General features: G+C 44.6%; 2 protein-coding genes across 2 annotated transcripts in view; both read left to right on the top strand.

The window, feature by feature from the left end:
* Window positions 1-15,083, top strand: part of LOC139406149 (phospholipid-transporting ATPase IH-like) — a 77,646-nt gene extending 62,563 nt beyond the window's left edge. Inside the window, exons 20-30 of the mRNA XM_071148634.1 lie at window positions 563-740; window positions 866-968; window positions 1,156-1,301; window positions 1,510-1,569; window positions 1,663-1,790; window positions 2,089-2,224; window positions 3,632-3,655; window positions 9,262-9,327; window positions 9,592-9,695; window positions 9,795-9,960; window positions 14,137-15,083. Coding sequence (XP_071004735.1) covers window positions 563-740; window positions 866-968; window positions 1,156-1,301; window positions 1,510-1,569; window positions 1,663-1,790; window positions 2,089-2,224; window positions 3,632-3,655; window positions 9,262-9,327; window positions 9,592-9,695; window positions 9,795-9,960; window positions 14,137-14,421 — 1,396 coding nt within the window. The 3' untranslated portion in view covers window positions 14,422-15,083. The remainder of the gene's footprint in view (window positions 1-562; window positions 741-865; window positions 969-1,155; window positions 1,302-1,509; window positions 1,570-1,662; window positions 1,791-2,088; window positions 2,225-3,631; window positions 3,656-9,261; window positions 9,328-9,591; window positions 9,696-9,794; window positions 9,961-14,136) is intronic.
* A 6,230-nt stretch (window positions 15,084-21,313) lies between these two features.
* Window positions 21,314-21,966, top strand: part of LOC139404871 (guanine nucleotide exchange factor DBS-like) — a 102,610-nt gene continuing 101,957 nt past the window's right edge. The window contains exon 1 of the mRNA XM_071147406.1: window positions 21,314-21,476. Within this exon, the coding sequence (XP_071003507.1) occupies window positions 21,398-21,476 (79 nt within the window). The 5' untranslated portion in view covers window positions 21,314-21,397. The remainder of the gene's footprint in view (window positions 21,477-21,966) is intronic.

Genomic DNA, 21,966 nt, shown 5'->3' with positions numbered 1-21,966 from the left:
AGCATGGCTACCACTGCATTCTGCAGCAATAAGCCATCCCATCCCATCTGGTTTGCACTTAGTGGGACTATCATTTGTTTTTAAACAGGACAATGACCCAACACACCTCCAGGCTGTGTAAGGGCTGTTTGACCAAGGAGAGTGATGGAGTGCTGCATCACATGACCCGACCTCAACCCAATTGGGATGAGTTGGACCGCAGAGTGAAGAAAAAGCAGCCAACAAGTGCTCAGCATATGTGGGAACTCCTTCAAGACTGTTGGAAAAGCATTCCAGGTGAAGCTAGTTGAGTGAGTGCAAAGCTGTCATCAAGGCAAATGGTGGCTACTTTGAAGAATCTAAAATATATTTGGAGTTAACACTTTTTTTGGTTTCTACATGATTCCATATGCGCTATTTCATAGTTTTGATGTCTTCACTATTATTCTACAATGTAGAAAATTGTAAAAATAAAAACCCTTGAATGAGTAGGTGTGTCCAAACTTTTGACTGGTACTGTATATGTACAGTATTCATGCATCTCTGTGTGTTAACATCTGTATATCTGTGTGTTTATCCCCAGGCTGTCTGTAGACTGTCAGGACTACGGTCTGATCATCGATGGGGCCACCCTGTCTGCGGTGCTGAAGCCCAGTCCAGAGAGCTCCGGCTCTGGGAACTACAGAGAGATCTTCCTGGAGATCTGTAGGAACTGCAGCGCCGTTCTCTGCTGCCGCATGGCTCCCCTACAGAAAGCACAGGTGGGTGTGATCTCACTTCCTGTCTCACATTAGGAATCCAGGGAGAGATGGTGTTTGGATGGATGGACGGTCGATCAGTCAGTCAAAGTGTTTAATGAGTTGTGGTATGACTGTTGTCTGTCCAGATTGTGAAGCTGATCAAGGCGTCTAAGGAGCACCCCATCACTCTGGCCATCGGAGACGGAGCCAACGACGTCAGCATGATCCTCGAGGCACATGTGGGCATAGGTAAGCTCATCTCTACACTGATTGGCAAGCCCCATGTGTTTGTACTCTGATTGGTGGGAACCATCAGCTAGCACTCATCTTTTTTCTTTGATTGGTGGGGGGCTTTGGCTCCAAGATATCTCATTGGTGTATGTTTGTTTTCTATCAATTAATCCACCAATCAACCAATCCCTCCCTCTCTCTTAAGGCATCATGGGTAAGGAGGGTCGCCAGGCAGCGAGGAACAGCGATTATGCCATCCCAAAGTTCAAACACCTGAAGAAGATGCTGCTAGTTCACGGCCACATCTACTACATCCGCATCGCTGAGCTGGTGCAGTACTTCTTCTATAAGGTGGGCTTACTACTGACACTAATACTGAGCATTTACTGAGATCACGTTGCAATTCTTTAGTAATAAATTACACAAGTCTGGTAGCTGGCCCAGGACAGCACAAATCTCCAGGCTCTACGCTGCAAGTAGCTGAGTCAGTATAGAATGATGAACAATGTTTAGTCCTTACTTTCTCACTTTGCTTCTGCCCCTTTCTCTCTCTCTCCAGAATGTGTGCTTCATCTTCCCTCAGTTCCTCTATCAGTTCTTCTGTGGATTCTCTCAGCAGGTTGGTGCTCAAAATCACCCCAAATGACCTCATGGTTGCCTGTTTGGTCATGTGTAGTCTGTATATTACTGACTGCTCTGTGTCCCCGTAAAGCCCCTGTACGACACAGCCTACCTGACGCTGTACAACATCAGCTTCACCTCGCTGCCCATCCTCCTCTACAGCCTCATAGAGAAACACGTCAGCATAGAGACACTGAAGAGCGACCCCACTCTGTACAGGTAAGGGGAACATCCCACCCAAATGAACACTTATTTGAAAGTCAATGTAATTCACAGGTTTTGTTTTGTTTAACAATTTTACTTTGCTCTCACTTGCCACTATCTCCCTATTCCCTCTCTCAATCTCTCAACCCCTCCTCTCATGATCTCTCTCGCGCTCTCTTTCTCTCTCCCCCCTCTCTCTTACCTCTCCCCTTTCTTTCTCCCTCTCTCTCCCTCTCTCCCCCCTCTCAACCCCGCCCCTCTCTTTCTCCCTCTCGCTCCCTCTCTCTACGCCTCCTCTCCCACCTTCTCCCAGGGACGTAGCTAAGAACTCTCTCCTGCGCTGGCCCGTGTTCCTGTACTGGACATGCCTGGGCTTATTCGACGCCTGTATCTTCTTTTTTGGTGCCTACTTCCTGTTCGACAACACCACCTTCACTAGCAACGGACAGGTGAGCCCCTGCAACCGCCTCCACGGAAAACTGTCAAGGACCAACAGTTCTAGGATCAGATGACCAACACCAAGTCATAAGCATTGACCATTAGCTTGATTCAACAACACCCTGTTTGGCTCTAGTCAGAAGAGGTGCAGGTCAAAGGATTCCATTTGAGAGTCACCATAGTGATGGTCTCTAGAACAACCATCTCCACGTTATTGTCCAATAACACCAGAGTAAGACAATGTGGTCAGGTTTTGGTAATCTATGGGTAAGTTATGGTCAGGTTGTGGTTGAGTTGTGTTCAGGGTCTCAGTGGTCCTCTTTAGCTTGGCAACCATCAGGATTCCATTCATATGGACAACGCTATTGCATATTTCTCTGCACTGTTGATTTATGTCATATTAACTGTTGCCTTTGGTCCTGTTTTTTCTCTTTAAGTTGAAACATCCTGGAATTAATTTATTCTATGTCCTGATTTATTTTCTTTCTTCTTCCTCCTCTCTGCTTCGTCTTCTCTTCTTCTTCCTCCTCTCTGCTTCTTATTCTTCTTCTTCCTCCTCTCTGCTTCTTATTCTTCTTCCTCCTCTCTGCTTCTTATTCTTCTTCTTCCTCCTCTCTGCTTATTCTTCTTCTTCCTCCTCTCTGCTTCTTCTTCTTCCTCCTCTCTGCTTCTTCTTCCTCCTCTCTGCTTCTTCTTCTTCTTCTTCTTCCTCCTCTCTGCTTCGTCTTCTCTTCTTCTTCCTCCTCTCTGCTTCTTATTCTTCTTCTTCCTCCTCTCTGCTTATTCTTCTTTTTCCTCCTCTCTGCTTCTTCTTCTTCCTCCTCTCTGCTTCTTCTTCTTCCTCCTCTCTGCTTCTTCTTCCTCCTCCCTGCTTCTTCTTCTTCTTCTTCTTCCTCCTCTCTGCTTCTTCTTCTTCTTCTTCTTCTTCCTCCTCTCTGCTTCTTCTTCTTCTTCTTCTTCCTCCTCTCTGCTTCTTCTTCTTCTTCCTCCTCTCTGCTTCTTCTTCTTCTTCTTCCTCCTCTCTGCTTCTTCTTCTTCTTCCTCCTCTCTGCTTATTATTCTTCTGCTTCTTCCTCCTCTCTGCTTCTTCTTCTTCTTCCTCCTCTCTGCTTCTTCTTCTTCTTCCTCCTCTCTGCTTCTTCTTCTTCCTCCTCCTCTCTGCTTCTTCTTCTTCTTCTTCTTCTTCCTCCTCTCTGCTTCTTCTTCTTCTTCTTCTTCCTCCTCTCTGCTTTTTCTTCTTCCTCCTCCTCTCTGCTTCTTCTTCTTCTTCCTCCTCTCTGCTTCTTCTTCTTCTTCCTCCTCTCTGCTTCTTCTTCTTCCTCCTCCTCTCTGCTTCTTCTTCTTCTTCTTCCTCCTCTCTGCTTCGTCTTCTCTTCTGCTTCTTCTCTCTTTATTTTGCTTTTCTTCCTGTTCCTCAGCTTATGACCACCAACACACAGATGGTAAGCCTGTCTCTCTCTCTCTCCCTCTCTCTCTCTGTCTATCATGTGCTTTTAACTTCTGTTTGTTTTTAGTTATGAGTTTAGCTTTGAGTTTTACCGTTTCATCCCGAAACATGGATCCATCCATCCTCACTCCGCTGTGTAGTTAGGTACCACATGTAGGGCCTCTCTACCAAAACCTGACGTCAGCAGCTCCACTCTACTAATATACATACTAGTCTCTCCCCCACATCCTTATGTGTTGTCCTGGTAGTAGACTTAAAATAACCTGTGTGTGTGTGTGTGTGTGTGTGTAGTAGTAGTAATAGTACATAGACAACACATTTCATGAGAAAAGCGGTCTCTCTGCTGTTTTAACAACATGGATTCATTCTAGCTGCACTGTCTTGGAGGGTGATCTCTCACCCTAACTACGTTTCTGTGTTTGTAGAGAGATGTATTTCTAGCATTTCAAATCAAATCAAAGTTTATTTGTCACGTGCGCCGAATACAACAGGTGTAGACCTTACAGTGAAATGCTTACTTACAGGCTCTACCCAATAGTGCAAAAAAGGTGTTAGGTGAACAATAGGTAGGTAAAGAAATAAAACAACAGTAAAAAGACTGGCTATATACAGTAGCGAGGCTATAAAAGTAGCGAGGCTACATACAGACACCAGTTAGTGGGTGGCGGGACACAATGCAGATAGCCCGGTTAGCCAATGTGCGGGAGCACTGGTTGGTCGGCCCAATTGAGGTAGTATGTACATGGATGTATAGTTAAAGTGACTGTGCATATATGATAAACAGAGAGTTGCAGCAGCGTAAGAGGGGTTGGGGGAGGCACACAATGCAAGTAGTCTGGGTAGCCATTTGATTACCTGTTCAGGAGTCTTATGGCTTGGGGGTAAAAACTATTGAGAAGCCTTTTTGTCCTAGACTTGGCACTCTGGTACCGCTTGCCATGCGGTAGTAGAGAGAACAGTCTATGACTGAGGTGGCTGGGGTCTTTGACAATTTTTAGGGCCTTCCTCTGACACAGCCTGGTGTAGAGGTCCTGGATGGCAGGCAGCTTGGTCCCAGTGATTTACTGGGCCGTACGCACGACCCTCTGTAGTGCCTTGCGGTCAGAGGCCGAGCAATTGCCGTACCAGGCAGTGATGCAACCAGTCAGGATGCTCTCGATGTTGTAACTGTAGAACCTTTTGAGGATCTCAGGACCCATGCCAAATCGTTTTAGTTTCCTGAGGGGGAATAGGCTTTGTCCTGCCCTCTTCACGACTATCTTGGTGTGTTTGGACCATTCTAGTTTGTTGTTGATGTGGACACCAAGGAACTTGAAGCTCTCAACCTGCTCCACTACAGCCCCATCGATGAGAATGGGGGCGTGCTCGGTACTCCTTTTCCTGTAGTCCACAATCATCTCCTTAGTCTTAGTTATGTTGAGGGATAGGTTGTTATTCTGGCACCACCCGGCCAGGTCTCTGACCTCCTCCCTATAGGCTGTCTCGTCGTTGTCGGTGATCAGGTATACCACTGTTGTGTCGACTGCAAACTTAATGATGGTGTTGGAGTCATGCCTGGCCATGCCGTCGTGGGTGAACAGGGAGTACAGGAGGGGACTGAGCACGCACCCCTGTGGAGCTCCAGTGTTGAGGATCAACGTGGCAGTTGTGTTGCTACCTACCCTCACCACCTGGGGGCGGCCCATCAGGAAGTCCAGAATCCAGTTGCAGAGGGAGGTGTTTAGTCCCAGGATCCTTAGCTTAGTGATGAGCTTTGAGGGTAATATGGTGTTGAACGCTGAGCTGTAGTCAATGAATAGCATTCTCACATAAGTGTTCCTTTTGTCCAGGTGGGAAAGGGCAGTGTGGAGTGCAATAGAGATTGCATCATCTGTGGATCTGTTTGGGCGGTATGCAAATTGGAGTTTCTGTGATGATGGTGTTGATGTGAGCCATGACCAGCCTTTCAAAGCACTTCATGGCTACGGACGTGAGTGCTACGGGTCTGTAGTCATTTAGGCAGGTTGCCTTTGTGTTCTTGGGCACAGGGACTAAAAGATACAACTATTTTACATAGGTTTAAAGATTAACTTCTTGTGAATCCAACCGATTTTAAAAATGCTTTACGGCGAAAGCATACCTTACAATTATTTGAGAACATAGCCCAGCAGACAAATCATTACAAACAGTAACCAGCCAAGTAGAAGAGTTACACAAGTCAGAAAAAGAGAAATAAGTAATCACTTACCTTTGATGATCTTCATATGTTTGCACTCAGAAGACATTCATTTATTCAATAAATGTTCCTTTTGTTCGATAAAGTCTCTCTTTATATCCGAAAAACCTCTGTTTTGTTAACGCGTTTTCTTCAGTAATCCACAGGCTCAAACACAGTCACAACTGGCAGACAAAAAAATCAAAATTGTATCCGTAAAGGTCATAGAAACATGTCAAACGATGTCTATATTCAATCCTCAGGTTGTTTTTAGCCTAAATAATCAATAATATTTCAACCTGACAATAACGTCGTCAATATAAAAGGTAAACAAGAAAGGCATAAAACAGCTCTGACACGGCAGGGTCTACTCATTCAGACTGCTCTTACTCCCTCATTTTTCAGAATACAAGCCTGAAACCATTTCTAAAGACTGTTGACATCTAGTGGAAGGCATAGGAACTGCAATTTGAGTTCTAAGTCAATGGATACTGTAATGGCATTGAATAGAAAACTACAACAACAACAACAAAAATCCTACTTCCTGAATGGATTTTTCTCAGGTTTTCGCCTGCCAAATCAGTTCTGTTATACTCACAGACATTATTGTAACAGTTTTGGAAACTTTAGAGTGTTCTATCCAAAAATGCTAATTATATGAATATCCTATCTTCTGGGGCTGAGTAGAAGGCAGTTTAATTTGGGCATGCTTTTCATCCAAAATTCCAAATGCTGCCCCCTACCCTAGAGAAGTTAAAGGTCTTACTCACATCGGTTATGGAGAGCGTGATCACACAGTCGTCCGGAACAGCTGATGCTCTCATGCATGCCTCAGTGTTGCTTGCCTCAAAGCAAGCATAGAAGTGATTTAGCTCGTCTGGTAGGCTCGTGTCACTGGGCAGCTCGTGGCTGTGCATCCCTTTGTAATATGTAATAGTTTGCAAGCCCTGCGACATGAGACGAGCGTCGGAGCCAGTGTAGTATGATTCAATCTTAGCCCTGTATTGACGCTTTGTCTGTTTGATGGTTCGTCGCAGGGCATTCTTGTAAGCTTCCGGGTTAGAGTCCCGCACCTTGAAAGCGGCAGCTCTACCCTTTAGCTCAGTGCGAATGTTGCCTGTAATCCATGGCTTCTGGTTGGGGTATGTACGTACAGTCACTGTGGGGACGACGTCCTCGATGCACTTATTGATAAATGGAGGGCGAGGGAGAGCTTTGTACTCGTCTCTGTGTGTGGAGTACAGGTGATCTAGAATTGTTTTCCCTCTGGTTGCACATTTAACATGTTGATAGAAATTTGGTAGAACTGATTTAAAGTCTCCGGCCACTAGGAGCACCACCTCTGGGTGAATGGTTTCCTGTTTGCTTATTTCCTGACTGAGTGTGGTCTTAGTGCCAGCATCTGTCTGTGGTGGTAAATAAACAGCCACGAAAAGTATAGCTGAGAACTCTCTAGGCATTCCTGTCACTCTACCTCTCCCTCCATCTCTCTTCCTCTGTCACTCTACCTCTCCCTCCATCTCTCTTCCTCTGTCACTCTACCTCTCCCTCCATCTCTCTTACTCTGTCACTCTACCTCTCCCTCCATCTCTCTTCCTCTGTCACTCTACCTCTCCCTCCATCTCTCTTCCTCTGTCACTCTACCTCTCCCTCCATCTCTCTTCCCCTGTCACTCTACCTCTCCCTCCATCTCTCTTCCCCTGTCACTCTACCTCTCCCTCCATCTCTCTTCCCCGTCACTCTACCTCTCCCTCCATCTCTCTTCCTCTGTCACTCTACATCTCCCTCCATCTCTCTTCCCCGTCACTCTACCTCTCCCTCCATCTCTCTTCCCCTGTCACTCTACCTCTCCCTCCATCTCTCTTACTTTGTCACTCTACCTCTCCCTCCATCTCTCTTCCTCTGTCACTCTACATCTCCCTCATCTCTCTCTTGCTCTCCCTCTCTTCATCTATGACCCTTCCTTAAATGCATTTAGCCGTAAAAGGTGTGTAAACGCTTGCGAAAAATAAAAAAGGTGTGTGAACGGCATTTACGTGCGTTTAGAATCAACTTCAACACAGGTCTAAAAGAAGTCATTACAGTTAGAGGCCCTGTGCTCATATCGGTGTGAATAGTTTCAGCTGATATTTATAGAAGTCAATGGTTTCAACAGATGATCAATGATGGTGTTGACCGCTTGACTTTTTCCTCATTTTGTTGTTACAGCCTTATTCTAATTCAATTACCCCTACACACAATACCCCACAATGACAAAGAAAAACGTTTTTTTTTCTTTTCATTTTTAGCAAATGTATTAAAAAAACAACGGAAATATCACAGACCCTTTACTCAGTATTTGTTGAAACAACTTTGGCAACGTATACAGCCTTGAGTCTTCTTGGGTATGACGCTACACGCTTGGCACATGTATTTGGGGAGTTTCTCCCATTCTTCTTAAGCTCTGTCAGGATGGATGGGGAGCGTCGCTACACAGCTATTGTCAGGTCTCTCCAGAGATGTTCGGTCGGGTTCAAGTCTGGGCTCTGGCTGGGCCACTCAAGGCAATTCAGAGACTTGTCCCGAAGCCACTCCTGCGTTGTCTTGGCTGTGTGCTTAGCGTTGTTGTCCTGTTAGACTGGGGCAAAGGGTCACCTTCCAAGGTCTTGAGCGCTCTGGAGCAGGTTTTCATCAAGGATCTCTTTGTACTTTGCTCCATTCATCTTTCCCTCGATCCTGACTAGTCTCCCAGTTCCTGCTGATGTAAAACATCCCCATCTCCACAGAGGAACTCTGGAGCTCTGTGATCATCGGTTTCATGGTCACCTTCCTGACCAAGGCCCTTCTCCCCCAATTGCTCAGTTTGCCACTGTGTTCTTGGGGACCTTCAATGCTGCAGAAATGTTTTGGTACCCTTCCCCAGATCTGTGCCTCGACACAATCCTGTCTCTGAGCTCTACAGACAATTCCTTTGACCTCATGGTTTGGTTTTCGCTCTGACATGCACTGTCAACTGTGTGACCTTATATAGACAGGTGTGTGCCTTTCCAAATAATGTCCAATCAATTGAATTTACCACAATTGGACTACAATCAAGTTATAGAAACATCTCAAGGATGATCAATGGAAACATGATGCACCTGAACTCAATTTCGAGTCTCATAGCAAAGGGTCTGAATAGTTATGTGAATAAAGTATTTCAGTTTTTCATTTTGCAAACAGTTCTAAAAACCAGTTTTTGCTCTGTCATGGGGTATTGTGAGGGGGAAAATGTATACAATCCATTTTAGAATGAGGCTGTAACATAACAAAACGTGGAACAAGTCAAGGGGTCTGAATACTTTCCAAATGCGTTGTGTAAAGGATGGATGAAATGTGTGCCTGATGAGGTGTGGCTGACTTCCTGCTCACTCTCTGTTCTTCTCTAGATGTTTGGGAACTGGACTTTCGGGACTCTCGTCTTTACTGTGCTGGTGTTCACGGTCACGCTCAAGGTGTGTGTGTGTTTACACCGTGTGAAGGAGTAAGAGACTGAGTGAATCTGATAATAGTGGATTGAATCATCTCTTCGCATGTATATGTCTGTGAGATAATAGATTGACTAGACTTTCTCATCATTCGCTAGAGCTGTAAGCCCTGGAGGTGTTACTATGGACTGATTGATAATTGTGTGTGTGTGTGTGTGTGTGTGTGTGTGTGTGTGTGTGTGTGTGTGTGTGTGTGTGTGTGTGTGTGTGTGTGTATCCTGTGTGTTGCAGCTTGCCTTGGACACACACCACTGGACCTGGATCAACCACTTTGTCATCTGGGGCTCCCTGCTTTTCTATGTCATCTTCTCTCTGCTCTGGGGAGGCATCATCTGGTAGGCCTCTCATTCTTACTGACTGGTTCTTACTCTGTACATTATTCATTTCCCTTAAACATAGATATAGAATAACTAGATCCTCTCCTCTCCCTCCAGGCCTTTCCTGAACTACCAGAGGATGTACTATGTGTTCATGCAGATGTTGTCCAGCGGTCCGGCTTGGCTCAGCATCATCCTGCTCATTATGGTCAGCCTGCTGCCTGATGTGGTCAAGAAGGTCCTCAGCAGAACACTGTGGCCCACCGCCACCCATCTTGCACAGGTAGAACCACAACTTGACCACAGCTCAGGAAACACAAGTGCACCAGTTAATTGAAGAGTCATTTGATTGCGGCCCTCAATATGTACAGTAGATAGTATGTAGACCTACATGTATAATCACATCAAAAATACCTTCTCTACTGACCAAAAGTATCCAGGTACAGCTGCCTCACACATGCCAGACGACTCAGTACTAAAACTCCTAAAACACGTGTCAATCTCAAGGCCGGATCTGGCCCGCGAGCCAATTCAATCCAGCCCATCGGGTAGTTTGAGTCATTTTATTGACATTGAAATGACTAAAAGCGAATCAGATTTTGACACAGAGGCAATATAATCCAATTTAAGTGTGGCCCTCCAGTCTGGTGAAGACTACATGCGGCCCGCTGGGAAATGTAGTTTGACACCCATTGACCCTGTGTTAACCAACACTGTAAACTGTCCCCTCCTTTCATCTGATATTACTACTTCCTGTCACCGCTTAGCTGAATGTCCTGCTTCCTGTGATTCAAGTGCTGAATTCCAAATAGACCCTTAGTACTCCTGTAGATCTGACACCGTTGCATAGGTGTGAGCAAAATGGTGAAGATTACACCCAGCCTATCAGAAGGCAAGATGAAGCATATCATATTGCTTATACCTATCCAATCCTTTTTAGATGTACATTTGGGAAACAGATCTGAAGCTAAATCTAACGGATTTCTTTCCTCTTCCCCTCTCTCTGCTTTGCTTCCTAATTGAACCCACCACCACCCACCCACGTCTCCCTCCTCCAATCCTCCACTCCTCTTCCTGTACCCTCCACCCTCTGACCCCGTTACCTGGGGCAACGACAGTCCAATCGCCCGTGCCTTACCGTGGAGCCGTCCACCATCTTCGTGCTTTCTCAGTCCGATAGCAGATTGAGTTTCTGATTGGCCGAGAGACGTCAGAGGAGGAGGTGACTTTTTAAACACTTGATGTGCATGGTGGCATGTGCCAATGTCAAAATTACGTCAGTGGTCCACCTTCATTCAGTTAAATCAGTGTTTCAACATTAACTCCCAACTTTCAATCACAATCACTGTAGTGTTCCCATCAAGGGCTCTCACCATCCAGGGCTCTCACCATCCAGGGCTCTCACCATCCAGGGCTCTCACCATTCAGGGCTCTCACCATCCAGGGCTTCCATTTCAAACAATTCAACTCAATTACCAGACAATACTATCATTCACACTGCTATATACAGTGGGGAGAACAAGTATTTGATACACTGCCGATTTTGCAGGTTTTCCTACTTACAAAGCATGTAGAGGTCTGCAATTTTTATCATAGGTACACTTGAACTGTGAGAGACGGAATCTAAAACAAAAATACAGAAAATCACATTGTATGATTTTTAAGTAATTAATTTGCATTGTATTGCATGACATAAGTATTTGATCACCTACCATCCAGTAAGAATTCTGGCTCTCACGGACATGTTAGTTTTTCTTTAAGAACCCCTCCTGTTCTCCACTCATTACCTGTATTAACTGCACCTGTTTGAACTCATTACCTGTATAAAAGACACCTGTCCACACACTCAATCAAACAGACTCCAACCTCTCCACAATGCCCAAGACCAGAGAGCTGTGTAAGGACATCAGGGATAAAATTGTAGACCTGCACAAGGCAGGGATGGGCTACAGGACAATAGGCAAGCAGCTTGGTGAGAAGGGAACAACTGTTGGCACAGTTATTAGAAAATGGAAGAAGTTCAAGATGACGGTCAATCACCCTCGGTCTGGGGCTCCATGCAAGATCTCACCTCGTGGGACATCAATGATCATGAGGAAGGTGAGGGATCAGCCCAGAACTACACGGCAGGACCTGGTCAATGACCTGAAGAGAGCTGGGACCACAGTCTCAAAGAAAACCGTTAGTAACACACTACGCCGTCACGGATTAAAATCCTGCAGCGCACGCAAGGTCCCCCTGCTCAAGCCAGAGCATGTCCAGGCCTGTCTGAAGTTTGCCAATGACCATCTGGATGATCCAGAGGAGGAATGGGAGAAGGTCATGTGGTCTGATGAGACAAAAATATAGCTTTTTGGTCTAAACTCCACTTGCCGTGTTTGGAGGAAGAAGAAGGATGAGTACAACCCCAAGAACACCATCCCAACCGTGAAGCATGGAGGTGGAAACATCATTCTTTGGGGATGCTTTTCTGCAAAGGGGACAGGACGACTGCACCGTATTGAGGGGAGGATGGATGGGGCCATGTATCGCGAGATCTTGGCCAACAACCTCCTTCCCTCAGTAAGAGCATTGAAGATGGGTCGCGGCTGGGTCTTCCAGCATGACAACGACCCGAAACACACAGCCAGGGCAACTAAGGAGTGGCTCCGTAAGAAGCATCTCAAGGTCCTGGAGTGGCCTAGCCAGTCTCCAGACCTGAACCCAATAGAAAATCTTTGGAGGGAGCTGAAAGTCCGTATTGCCCAGCGACAGCCCCGAAACCGAAGGATCTGGAGAAGGTCTGTATGGAGGAGTGGGCCAAAATCCCTGCTGCAGTGTGTGCAAACCTGGTCAAGAACTACAGGAAACGTATGAGCTCTATAATTGCAAACAAAGGTTTCTGTACCAAATATTAAGTTCTGCTTTTGTGATGTATCAAATACTTATGTATAATGTGATTTTCTGGATTTTTGTTTCAGATTCCGTGTCTCACAGTTGAAGTGTACCTATGATAAAAATTACAGACCTCTACATGCTTTGTAAGTAGGACAACCTGCAAAATCGGCAGTGTATCAAATACTTGTTCTCCCCACTGTATGCTACTGCTGACCATGCTACAGCTGATTACAGGTTGTACTAATTTTGAGCCTTCTGTTAGATCCTGCTAGTCTAACAATCTCACCCAGTACCATATTCAGCATCTCTTCTCTTCCTGTTCATCTATGGATGCTGTTCAAATGTATCTACTGTAAATTGATGTATAAAATGTACATGAATGTGTTATTCCATCCAAATGCTAACTTGGATGGATGTAATGTTTTCTACACTGGAGTAATCCTCAGCAGGCAGCAGGGCACTGGGAAGTTGAAGGGCTATCATTACATGTCACATACAGTTTGTTATAGTGCAGTGGTTCACCGCATGCCTTCTATTTAGAACCTCCTGACCCCTGACCCCTGCTCACCCTACTGTTTGCCCACAGAGGGTGAAAGCTGATGGGGTGTGTGAGGGGAGTGTGTCCTCTGCCCCGGGCGCCAGTCCTGTTGATGGAGGTGGAGGCAGTGAGAGAGACATGCTTTGCCCTGCTAGGACCTGTGAGGGGGACAGAGGAGGTAGAGGGGTGCAAGCTACCAGGACCTATGACTCCATGATGTCACACAACCCTAACTACCTGCTCTGCCAGCCCCTAGACCATTCCCCATCAGAGACCTAGGGTTGCTACGGTAACTGAACGTCAATGGCCACAGAATATGTCAAGAGTGCCAATGCTGCTAATATGGCTGCCTGTTGCACTGTGGTTCTGGAGGGGTGCTGATAGTTTGGGGGGCATTTTATTTCCTGCTAGAGGGTCTTCACCGATGCTAGCTGGTCTACTGTGCTGAGAGGCTTGCTCACTTGGGACGAATCACAATTGTGGAATGCAACACATGGAGCTGTCTGGGTGGTTTGATTGTCATGATTTCTTCGGGTGGTTTGTCTGGAGGGTCAGGGTGACTTGCTTGGGTTGGTACTATATTGTAAACTCTCTTGGGATGCAACAGAAGCATTTTCTGGCTTTCCTTCTGTCCTGCTAAGAGCTGCTTTAAGGTGGATGAGCTCTGTCTTATTATTGGATCACTCTCATACTGTCCATTCCAACACGGGGGTCAGAGACAATAATATCACTGCAATTTTTTACTAATAAATACATTTGGTATCTTAAACATGGAGATAAAGTTTAACACACAGGCAAAACAATGGCATTGATTATTATTCTGTACACTGAATTGAATAAAACATCAGACAACATTAGTGGCCATTTGGATGAGGAACACTGACCTCTGGTGCTAGAAGATGATACAGCATGTGTGTGAATGTTTCATTTTCATTGCATGCTGTTCATCTGAATGTGAGTTCAACCTGAAACAGACTAGGGTATTTTCAGTGATCTAAACACTCCCTCTGTTTTTCTCCATTCCCTCCTTCCCTCCTTCTCCAGGACGTTGACAAGCTGTTGCAGGGCAGTGTAACAGAGTTGACCCCCGTGCTCCCATGCCCTTCTGGCCCTTCCTCCAAACGGAAGTGTACTGACTCCTCCCACCTCCACATCAGGGTTCCGATGCCCCTCCCACTCCACAGGTCTGAGTCCTTCCCCCACAAACTACTATTGGCCCACTGGACTGATTGGGGCGGGGCAGACATCTGCACCCTCAGCCCCTACATGCGCCGCCTCTCAGGGGCTGGCTTTGCCTACTACACACCGGGGCCAGAGACCTTTGTGTGACACACACTCACACACACGCAGGCTAATGTGTGAACACACACAAAACGATGTGTTCACAAAAGATGTGCACACACACAGAGACAAATGTGATCTAAACTTACAGCTTACCATGGATGTGGAAGGATTTGTATTCCACTCATAAACAATGCAAACACACACACACACAAAATAATTCACACATAATGAAAAACATGAAACATAATCACACAATTCACCATGTGTATTGTCAGCCATTCAGATACACCCCTCCCCCAATCTGCCTCCCACTGGTCCTGTCCATTCCATTTCAGTGTGGTCCTGATCCCAGTCCATTCCATTTCAGTGTGGTCCTGATCCCAGTCCAGTCCACACCTCTACTCTGTTCTGCTACTCTATAATCCATGTTAAAATACTTGAATCCAACGTTGACACCAGTGGCGTTAAACACTGAACACACGGAGGTGTTCAGTGTGTGAATGTGCGTCCCTTCTACACTAAGGAATTGTGTATGAAACGGACCAGACTTTTCTGTTTCTATTTTATTAACTGTCTCTGTCTTCTTCTTTTTCTCTGTCTCTCAAATATACTCATTTTGTTGAAATCTGTTATTCACTGCACGTGTGTGTGTGTGTGTGTGTGTGTATGTATATACAGCTGAATTTGGAAGTTTACATACACTTAGCTTGGAGTCAATAAAACTCTTTTTCAACCACTCCACAAATTTCTTGTTAACAAACTATAGTTTTGGCAAGCCGGTTAGGACATCTACTTTGTGCATGACACAAGTCATTTTTCCAACAATTGTTTACAGACAGATTATTTCACTTATAATTCACTGTATCACAATTCCAGTGGGTCGGAAGTTTTTATACACTAAGTTGACTGTGCCTTTAAACAGCTTGGAAAATTCCAGAAAATGATGTCATGGCTTTAGAAGCTTCTGATAGGCTAATTGACATCATTTGAGTCAATTGGAGGTGTGACTGTGGATGTATTTCAAGGCCTACCTTCAAACTCAGTGCCTCTTTGCTTGACATCATGGGAAAATCAAAAGAAATCAGCCAAGACCTCAGAAAAAATTGTAGACCTCCACAAGTCTGGTTTATCCTTGGGAGCAATTTCCAAATGCCGGAAGGTACCACATTCATCTGTACAAACAATAGTACGCAAGTATAAACACCATGGGACCACGCAGCCATCATACTGCTCAGGAAGGAGACGCGTTCTGTCTCCTAGAGATTAATGTACTTTGGTGCGAAAAGTGCAAATCAGTCCCAGAACAACAGCAAATGACCTTGTGAAGATGCTGGAGGAAACAGGTACAAAGTATCTATATCCACAGTAAAACAAGTCCTATGTCGACATAACCTGAAGGGCCGCTCAGCAAGGAAGAAGCCACTGCTCCAAAACCACCATAAAAAAGCCAGATTACGGTTTGCAACTGCACATGGGGACAAAGATCGTACTATTTTGAGAACTGTTCTCTGGTCTGATTAAACAAAAAATTGAACTGTTTGGCCATAATGACCATTGTTATGTTTGGAGGAAAAAGGGAGATGCTTGCAAGCCGAAGAACACCATCCCAACCGTCAAGCACGGGGGTGGCAGCATCATGTTGTGGGGGTGCTTTGCTGCAGGAGGTACTGGGGGACTTCACAAAATCAATGGCATCATGAGGCAGGAACATTATGTGGATATATTTAAGCAGCATCTCAAGACATCAGTCATCATCAGGAAGTGAAAGCTTGGTCGCAAATGGGTCTTCCAAATGAACATTGACCGCAAGCATACTTCCAAAGTTGTGGCAAAATAGCTTAAGGACAACAGAGTCAAGGTTTTGGAGTGGCCATCACAAAGCCCTGACCTCAATCCCATAGAACATTTCTGAGCAGAACTGAAACAGCGTGTGCGAGCAAGGAGTCCTACAAACCTGTCTCAGTTACACCAGCTCTGTCAGGAGGAATGGGACAAAATTCACCCAACTTATTGTGGGAAGCTTGTGGAAGGCTACCAAAAACGTTTGACCCAAGTTAAACAATTTAAAGGCAATGCTACCAAATAGTAATTGAATGTATGTAAACTTCTGACACACTGGGAATGTGATGAAAGAAAGAAAAGCTGAAATAAATAATTTTCTCTACTATTATTCTGACATTTCACATTCTTAAAATAAAGTGGTGATCCTAACTGACCTAAAACAGGGAATTTTTACTAGGATTAAATGTCAGGAATTGTGAAAAACTGAGTTTAAATGTATTTGGCTAAGGTGTATGTAAACTTCCGTCTTCAACTTCATATACAATGTAACAGCACTCTGTTTGGGTCAGACCGATATCTATGCCCTGTACACAGACTGATAGGGCTCCTTCATGGATGTTTTAATGGCACATTGTTCAGTGTTGCTTGCATTATGCTATGTTGTCTAAAGACTGTGTTTGTTCCGTTATTTAAAGGTTCTTGTCCGTACTCTAGAATGGTATATCTTTATCGCACCAGGTTATGGCTTTTCATATCTGTTCGATTATGAACTGAGATATTTTACGTGGTATATATTATGAATGCAGGTTGTTTACCATGTATGGATGGAACTTAAACTAATGGATATTTGTATTTGGGGGGGGGGCAGTGTTAGGGGTTTGGGAAATACATTTTTAAAAATGAATGCAAAGACTTGAATCAAACAGCGCAGTCACAATCAAATCCATCTTTCTAGAATGTCATATGAATGATATGATTGGTTCGCCACATGCTCTATGTAAATGATTGTAGATGATGTTGAATTCATCTATTTTCCACGTTTCTAACATGTAAAAGTCTGAGGTGAAACATCTGCCTCCAAGCTCATCTGTGGTGATAGTGACATCTGTGGTGTTAGTGACATCTGTGGTGTTAGTGACATACAGTAGACATTGTGTCTCGTGTTGTCTTTGCAACAGGGCACCACTCTGTCCTTTTTGGGGGGTTTTAAAGTTCAGTGTTCAGGTTTTATGTTTGTTTATGACTAGACCCATTTGGTTGAGCTTACTGACATGGATTCTAAGGGGTTATCATGAATGTTATATATCAGACCAATGGAGGCTGCTGAGGGGAGGATGGCTCGTAATAATGGCTGGAATTGAGTGAAAGGAATGGGACCAAAAAAATGTGCTTGATACTATTCCATTTACTCCGTTCTAGACATTATTATGAGCCATCCTCCCATCAGCAGCCTCCATTGTATCAGACTCACTGTAACACAAACAGTGAAAACTCTCCCCATAAGCAGCAGTCTGAATTTGTCCCAGCTACACTGTATTTAATGACAAAAACATCAGACAATGAATGCATGACTTCCAACGGACATGACATAGGCTGTGATTTCACAGCCAGCCCAATTCTGATCATTTTTCCACAAATTGGTCTTTTGACCAATCACATCAGATCTTTTCACATCAGATCTGATGTGATTGGTCAAAAGACCAATTGGTGGGAAAATGATCAGAATTGGGCTGGTGTTTTGATGTTTTTGTCATTACAAATTGCTGGTCTAAATACTGTGTAGCTGGGACAAATTCAGACTGCTGCTTATGGGGAGAGTTTTCACTGTTTGTGTTACTGTGTCAAATCATTAGATGGGAGGTCAAATCATGTCACATTATTATGATTCTGATTATTGTTATCTTATCAATTTTATTGAAAATACACATTATTTTTGTTGATTTTTCTTTTGCTAGTGTTTTATCCAGGGGAGAAGATTTTATTTAAACTCTTATGTATTTATAATTTTGCTTTTGGTTTTTGTAACAACCCAAATGAAAAGGTATTTCCACAGAATAAACCCTCTGAAGACGTTTAGATGATAGTGACTCCCACTTTCTGCTACTGTAAGTGACCTGATTTTCATGAGTAGGCTAGTCACCCACAGAGATTACATTTCTATGTAGTCACCCACAGAGATTATATTTCTATGTAGTCACCCACAGAGATTATATTTCTATGTAGTCACCCACAGAGATTATATTTCTACGTAGTCACCCACAGAGATTATATTTCTATGTAGTCACCCACAGAGATTATATTTCTATGTAGTCACCCACAGAGATTACATTTCTATGTAGTCACCCACAGAGATTATATTTCTATGTAGTCACCCACAGAGATTATATTTCTATGTAGTCACCCACAGAGATTATATTTCTATGTAGTCACCCACAGAGATTATATTTCTATGTAGTCACCCACAGAGGTTATATTTCTATGTAGTCACCCACAGAGGTTATATTTCTATGTAGTCACCCACAGAGATTATATTTCTATGTAGTCACCCACAGAGATTATATTTCTATGTAGTCACCCACAGAGATTATATTTCTATGTAGTCACCCACAGAGATTATATTTCTATGTAGTCACCCACAGAGGTTATATTTATATGTAGTCACCCACAGAGATTATATTTCTATGTAGTCACCCACAGAGATTATATTTATATGTAGTCACCCACAGAGATTATATTTCTATGTAGTCACCCACAGAGATTATATTTCTATGTAGTCACCGACAGAGGTTATATTTCTATGTAGTCACCCACAGAGATTATATTTCTATGTAGTCACCCACAGAGATTATATTTCTATGTAGTCACCCACAGAGATTATATTTCTATGTAGTCACCCACAGAGATTATATTTCTATGTAGTCACCCACAGAGGTTATATTTATATGTAGTCACCCACAGAGATTATATTTCTATGTAGTCACCCACAGAGATTATATTTATATGTAGTCACCCACAGCGATTATATTTCTATGTAGTCACCCACAGAGATTATATTTCTATGTAGTCACCCACAGAGATTATATTTCTACGTAGTCACCCGCAGAGGTTATATTTCTATGTAGTCACCCACAGAGATTATAATTCTATGTAGTCACCCATCACTCGTCTCATAAAATATTTTGTTACATTTTTGTTTTCAAGATCACAGTGAGAGAATAAGTGACCAAATACTTGATTAGTCAATGAATATTGAATATGAATATATTATTAGTCAATGAATAATGTCTCTGTCTCTCATTGGTTAAACACACCAGCCCTGTGACTGTCGCTGACCAGAATGTCCACTTCTTTTATGAACACATTATCAGCACAGCTCCAAGTGCTCTCACCATACTGCTTCTGAACTTGTGATACTCTCACAAATGAAATGTAACGTCAACTACTATACTGTGCTCTCTAAAGGCAAACAGTATGCTGTATCACATAGAAACCTACAGTACTGTTTGTATTCATGAGCCGTTTTCAATGTTGTTTTTCTGCAAAGATTTTAAAATATGTTCATCTGTTGACATTTTGCCTGCCTATCTGTAGCGAATGAGGGAAAAGCTCTGTGATGTCATTCTGCTTGTAATAAAGAAATTATAAAACTCACCGGTTTGTCGAACTCCATCCTGTCTTCCTATATGTCACAGTATCTGCATTCTTCTTGAAGGATATATGTGACCTGACTAGGTTGAAGGGCCTAGTGTCCTGTGTCTCTGCACTGCAGTAATGGGTTGTAATGACACAGAGTGGCCACGTGGTGGTGATAGAGAACAGCTAATCCCAGAGCCTGTTTAGAAAACAACCCCAGAGAATGAATCATCATGTTGTTAATAAGGATGAGGTAAACCTTTTATCTTTTTCTCCTTTTACTTTTCTCTACCCGCCCACCCTGTCTCCCTCCCTCTCTCTTTCCCTCTCTCTGTCTCTCTCCCTCTCTCTGTCTCTCTCTCTGTCTCCCTCCCTGTCTCTTTCCCTCTCTCTGTCTCCCTCCCTCTCTCTTTCCCTCTCTCTGTCTCCCTCCCTGTCTCTTTCCCTCTCTCTGTCTCCCTCCCTGTCTCTTTCCCTCTCTCTGTCTCCCTCTCTCTTTCCCTCTCTCTGTCTCCCTCCCTGTCTCTTTCCCTCTCTCTGTCTCCCTCCCTGTCTCTTTCCCTCTCTCTGTCTCCCTGTCTCTTTCCCTCTCTCTGTCTCACTCCCTGTCTCTTTCCCTCTCTCTGTCTCCCTCCCTGTCTCTTTCACTCTCTGTCTCCCTGTCTCTTTCCCTCTCTCTGTCTCCCTCCCTCTCTCTTTCCCTCGCTCTGTCTCCCTCCCTCTCTCTTTCCCTCGCTCTGTCTCCCTCTCTCTTTCCCTCTCTCTGTCTCCCTCTCTCTTTCCCTCTGTCTCACTCCCTGTCTCTTTCCCTCTCTCTGTCTCACTCCCTGTCTCTTTCCCTCTCTCTGTCTCACTCCCTCTCTCTTTCCCTCTCTCTGTCTCACTCCCTCTCTCTTTCCCTCTCTCTTTCCCTCTCTCTTTCCCTCTCTCTGTCTCACTCCCTGTCTCTTTCCCTCTCTCTGTCTCCCTCCCTGTCTCTTTCCCTCTCTGTCTCCCTCCCTGTGTGTGTGTAAGATGTGTGTGTGTGTGTGCGTCTGCAAAAATCGGACATGCCTGCACTCCCTCCTCTTCACTCCTTCTCTCTAGGTCTGCATGCGCATGTTGCTACTGAAGGTTGCATGCGTACATGTTCAGTGTCCTCCCCTCCTCCTTTCCTCCTTCCCTTCTCCACTGCTGGCATCCCCCACTCTGCATCTCTCCATCAGTGCAGCCGGGGACGTCTGCATCTATCACAGCTTCAGCATCCTCCCCATTCCCTCTCTGCAGCCAGCATCCTCTCTTCTCTCTGAAACATCCCTTGCTTCTCTCTCCTTTCTGCAGCATCTCTCACTCCATCCACAACATCTGCAGTGTGAGTCAGCCAGCCAGGCACATCTCTCATTTCTTTCTCCCCCTCCGTAGAATCCTTACCCTGGGCTAGTAACTCTGCAGTCTCCCCCTCTTGCCTCCTCTCCCTTTGGCTAAGCAGCTGCGCCAGTCCCCCTCGCTCCCTCCTCCACAGCATCGGCTGTTTGGAGCACCAGACATACACACAGGCAGGCTCCATCTATCCCCAGCCACGGAGTCCCTTCTCTGGGTAGCCGGGCTCCCGTTCCCCCTCCTGAGGATGATGCTGTGGATGAAGACGGAGGAGATGGCCCTTGGAACGATGCTAGAAAGACTCAGACTGGTCATCCAAAATGTTGGTATGTGTCGACAGTATGGTTATCTATAGGAATGCCTATGTAAATAATATGTATGTACACCATATGTCATTCTTGTCAATGATGCACCGATCAGTGTGGGAGGGCACTTACTGAAGCTATGTTCTGTGACGCTGTGCTTTGGAGCTAAAATGTAATGTGTGTCTGTGTGTCATGTGATATTGACCTAAATCATCAGAACCCCTGCAGCTCTGGGATACTGCAATCAGGAATAGATTGGCTGATTGGTTGAATAGAGAACTAGATGAGTAAACTTGATTGTTATTGTAGATACCTGCTGTATTACATAGTAATTGCTGTATGACGGCATAACCACGTCATATAGGTCTCATTAGGGAAACACAATCACCCGTTTACACCATTTCTTTCACCACTCTGAAGTTCCAAGTATGAAGATGTGGTACATTTTGACACCAGTAATCGTGTAGGACTGTAGTAGGAGAACAGATGCTGCACATGTTGTCGCTTCACG

Source organism: Oncorhynchus clarkii, chromosome 3, assembly GCF_045791955.1.
Source record: "Oncorhynchus clarkii lewisi isolate Uvic-CL-2024 chromosome 3, UVic_Ocla_1.0, whole genome shotgun sequence".
NCBI classification, from domain to species: Eukaryota; Metazoa; Chordata; class Actinopteri; order Salmoniformes; family Salmonidae; genus Oncorhynchus; species Oncorhynchus clarkii.
Note: the sequence above shows the minus strand (reverse complement) of the source record. Positions and strands in the feature narration are given on the sequence as shown.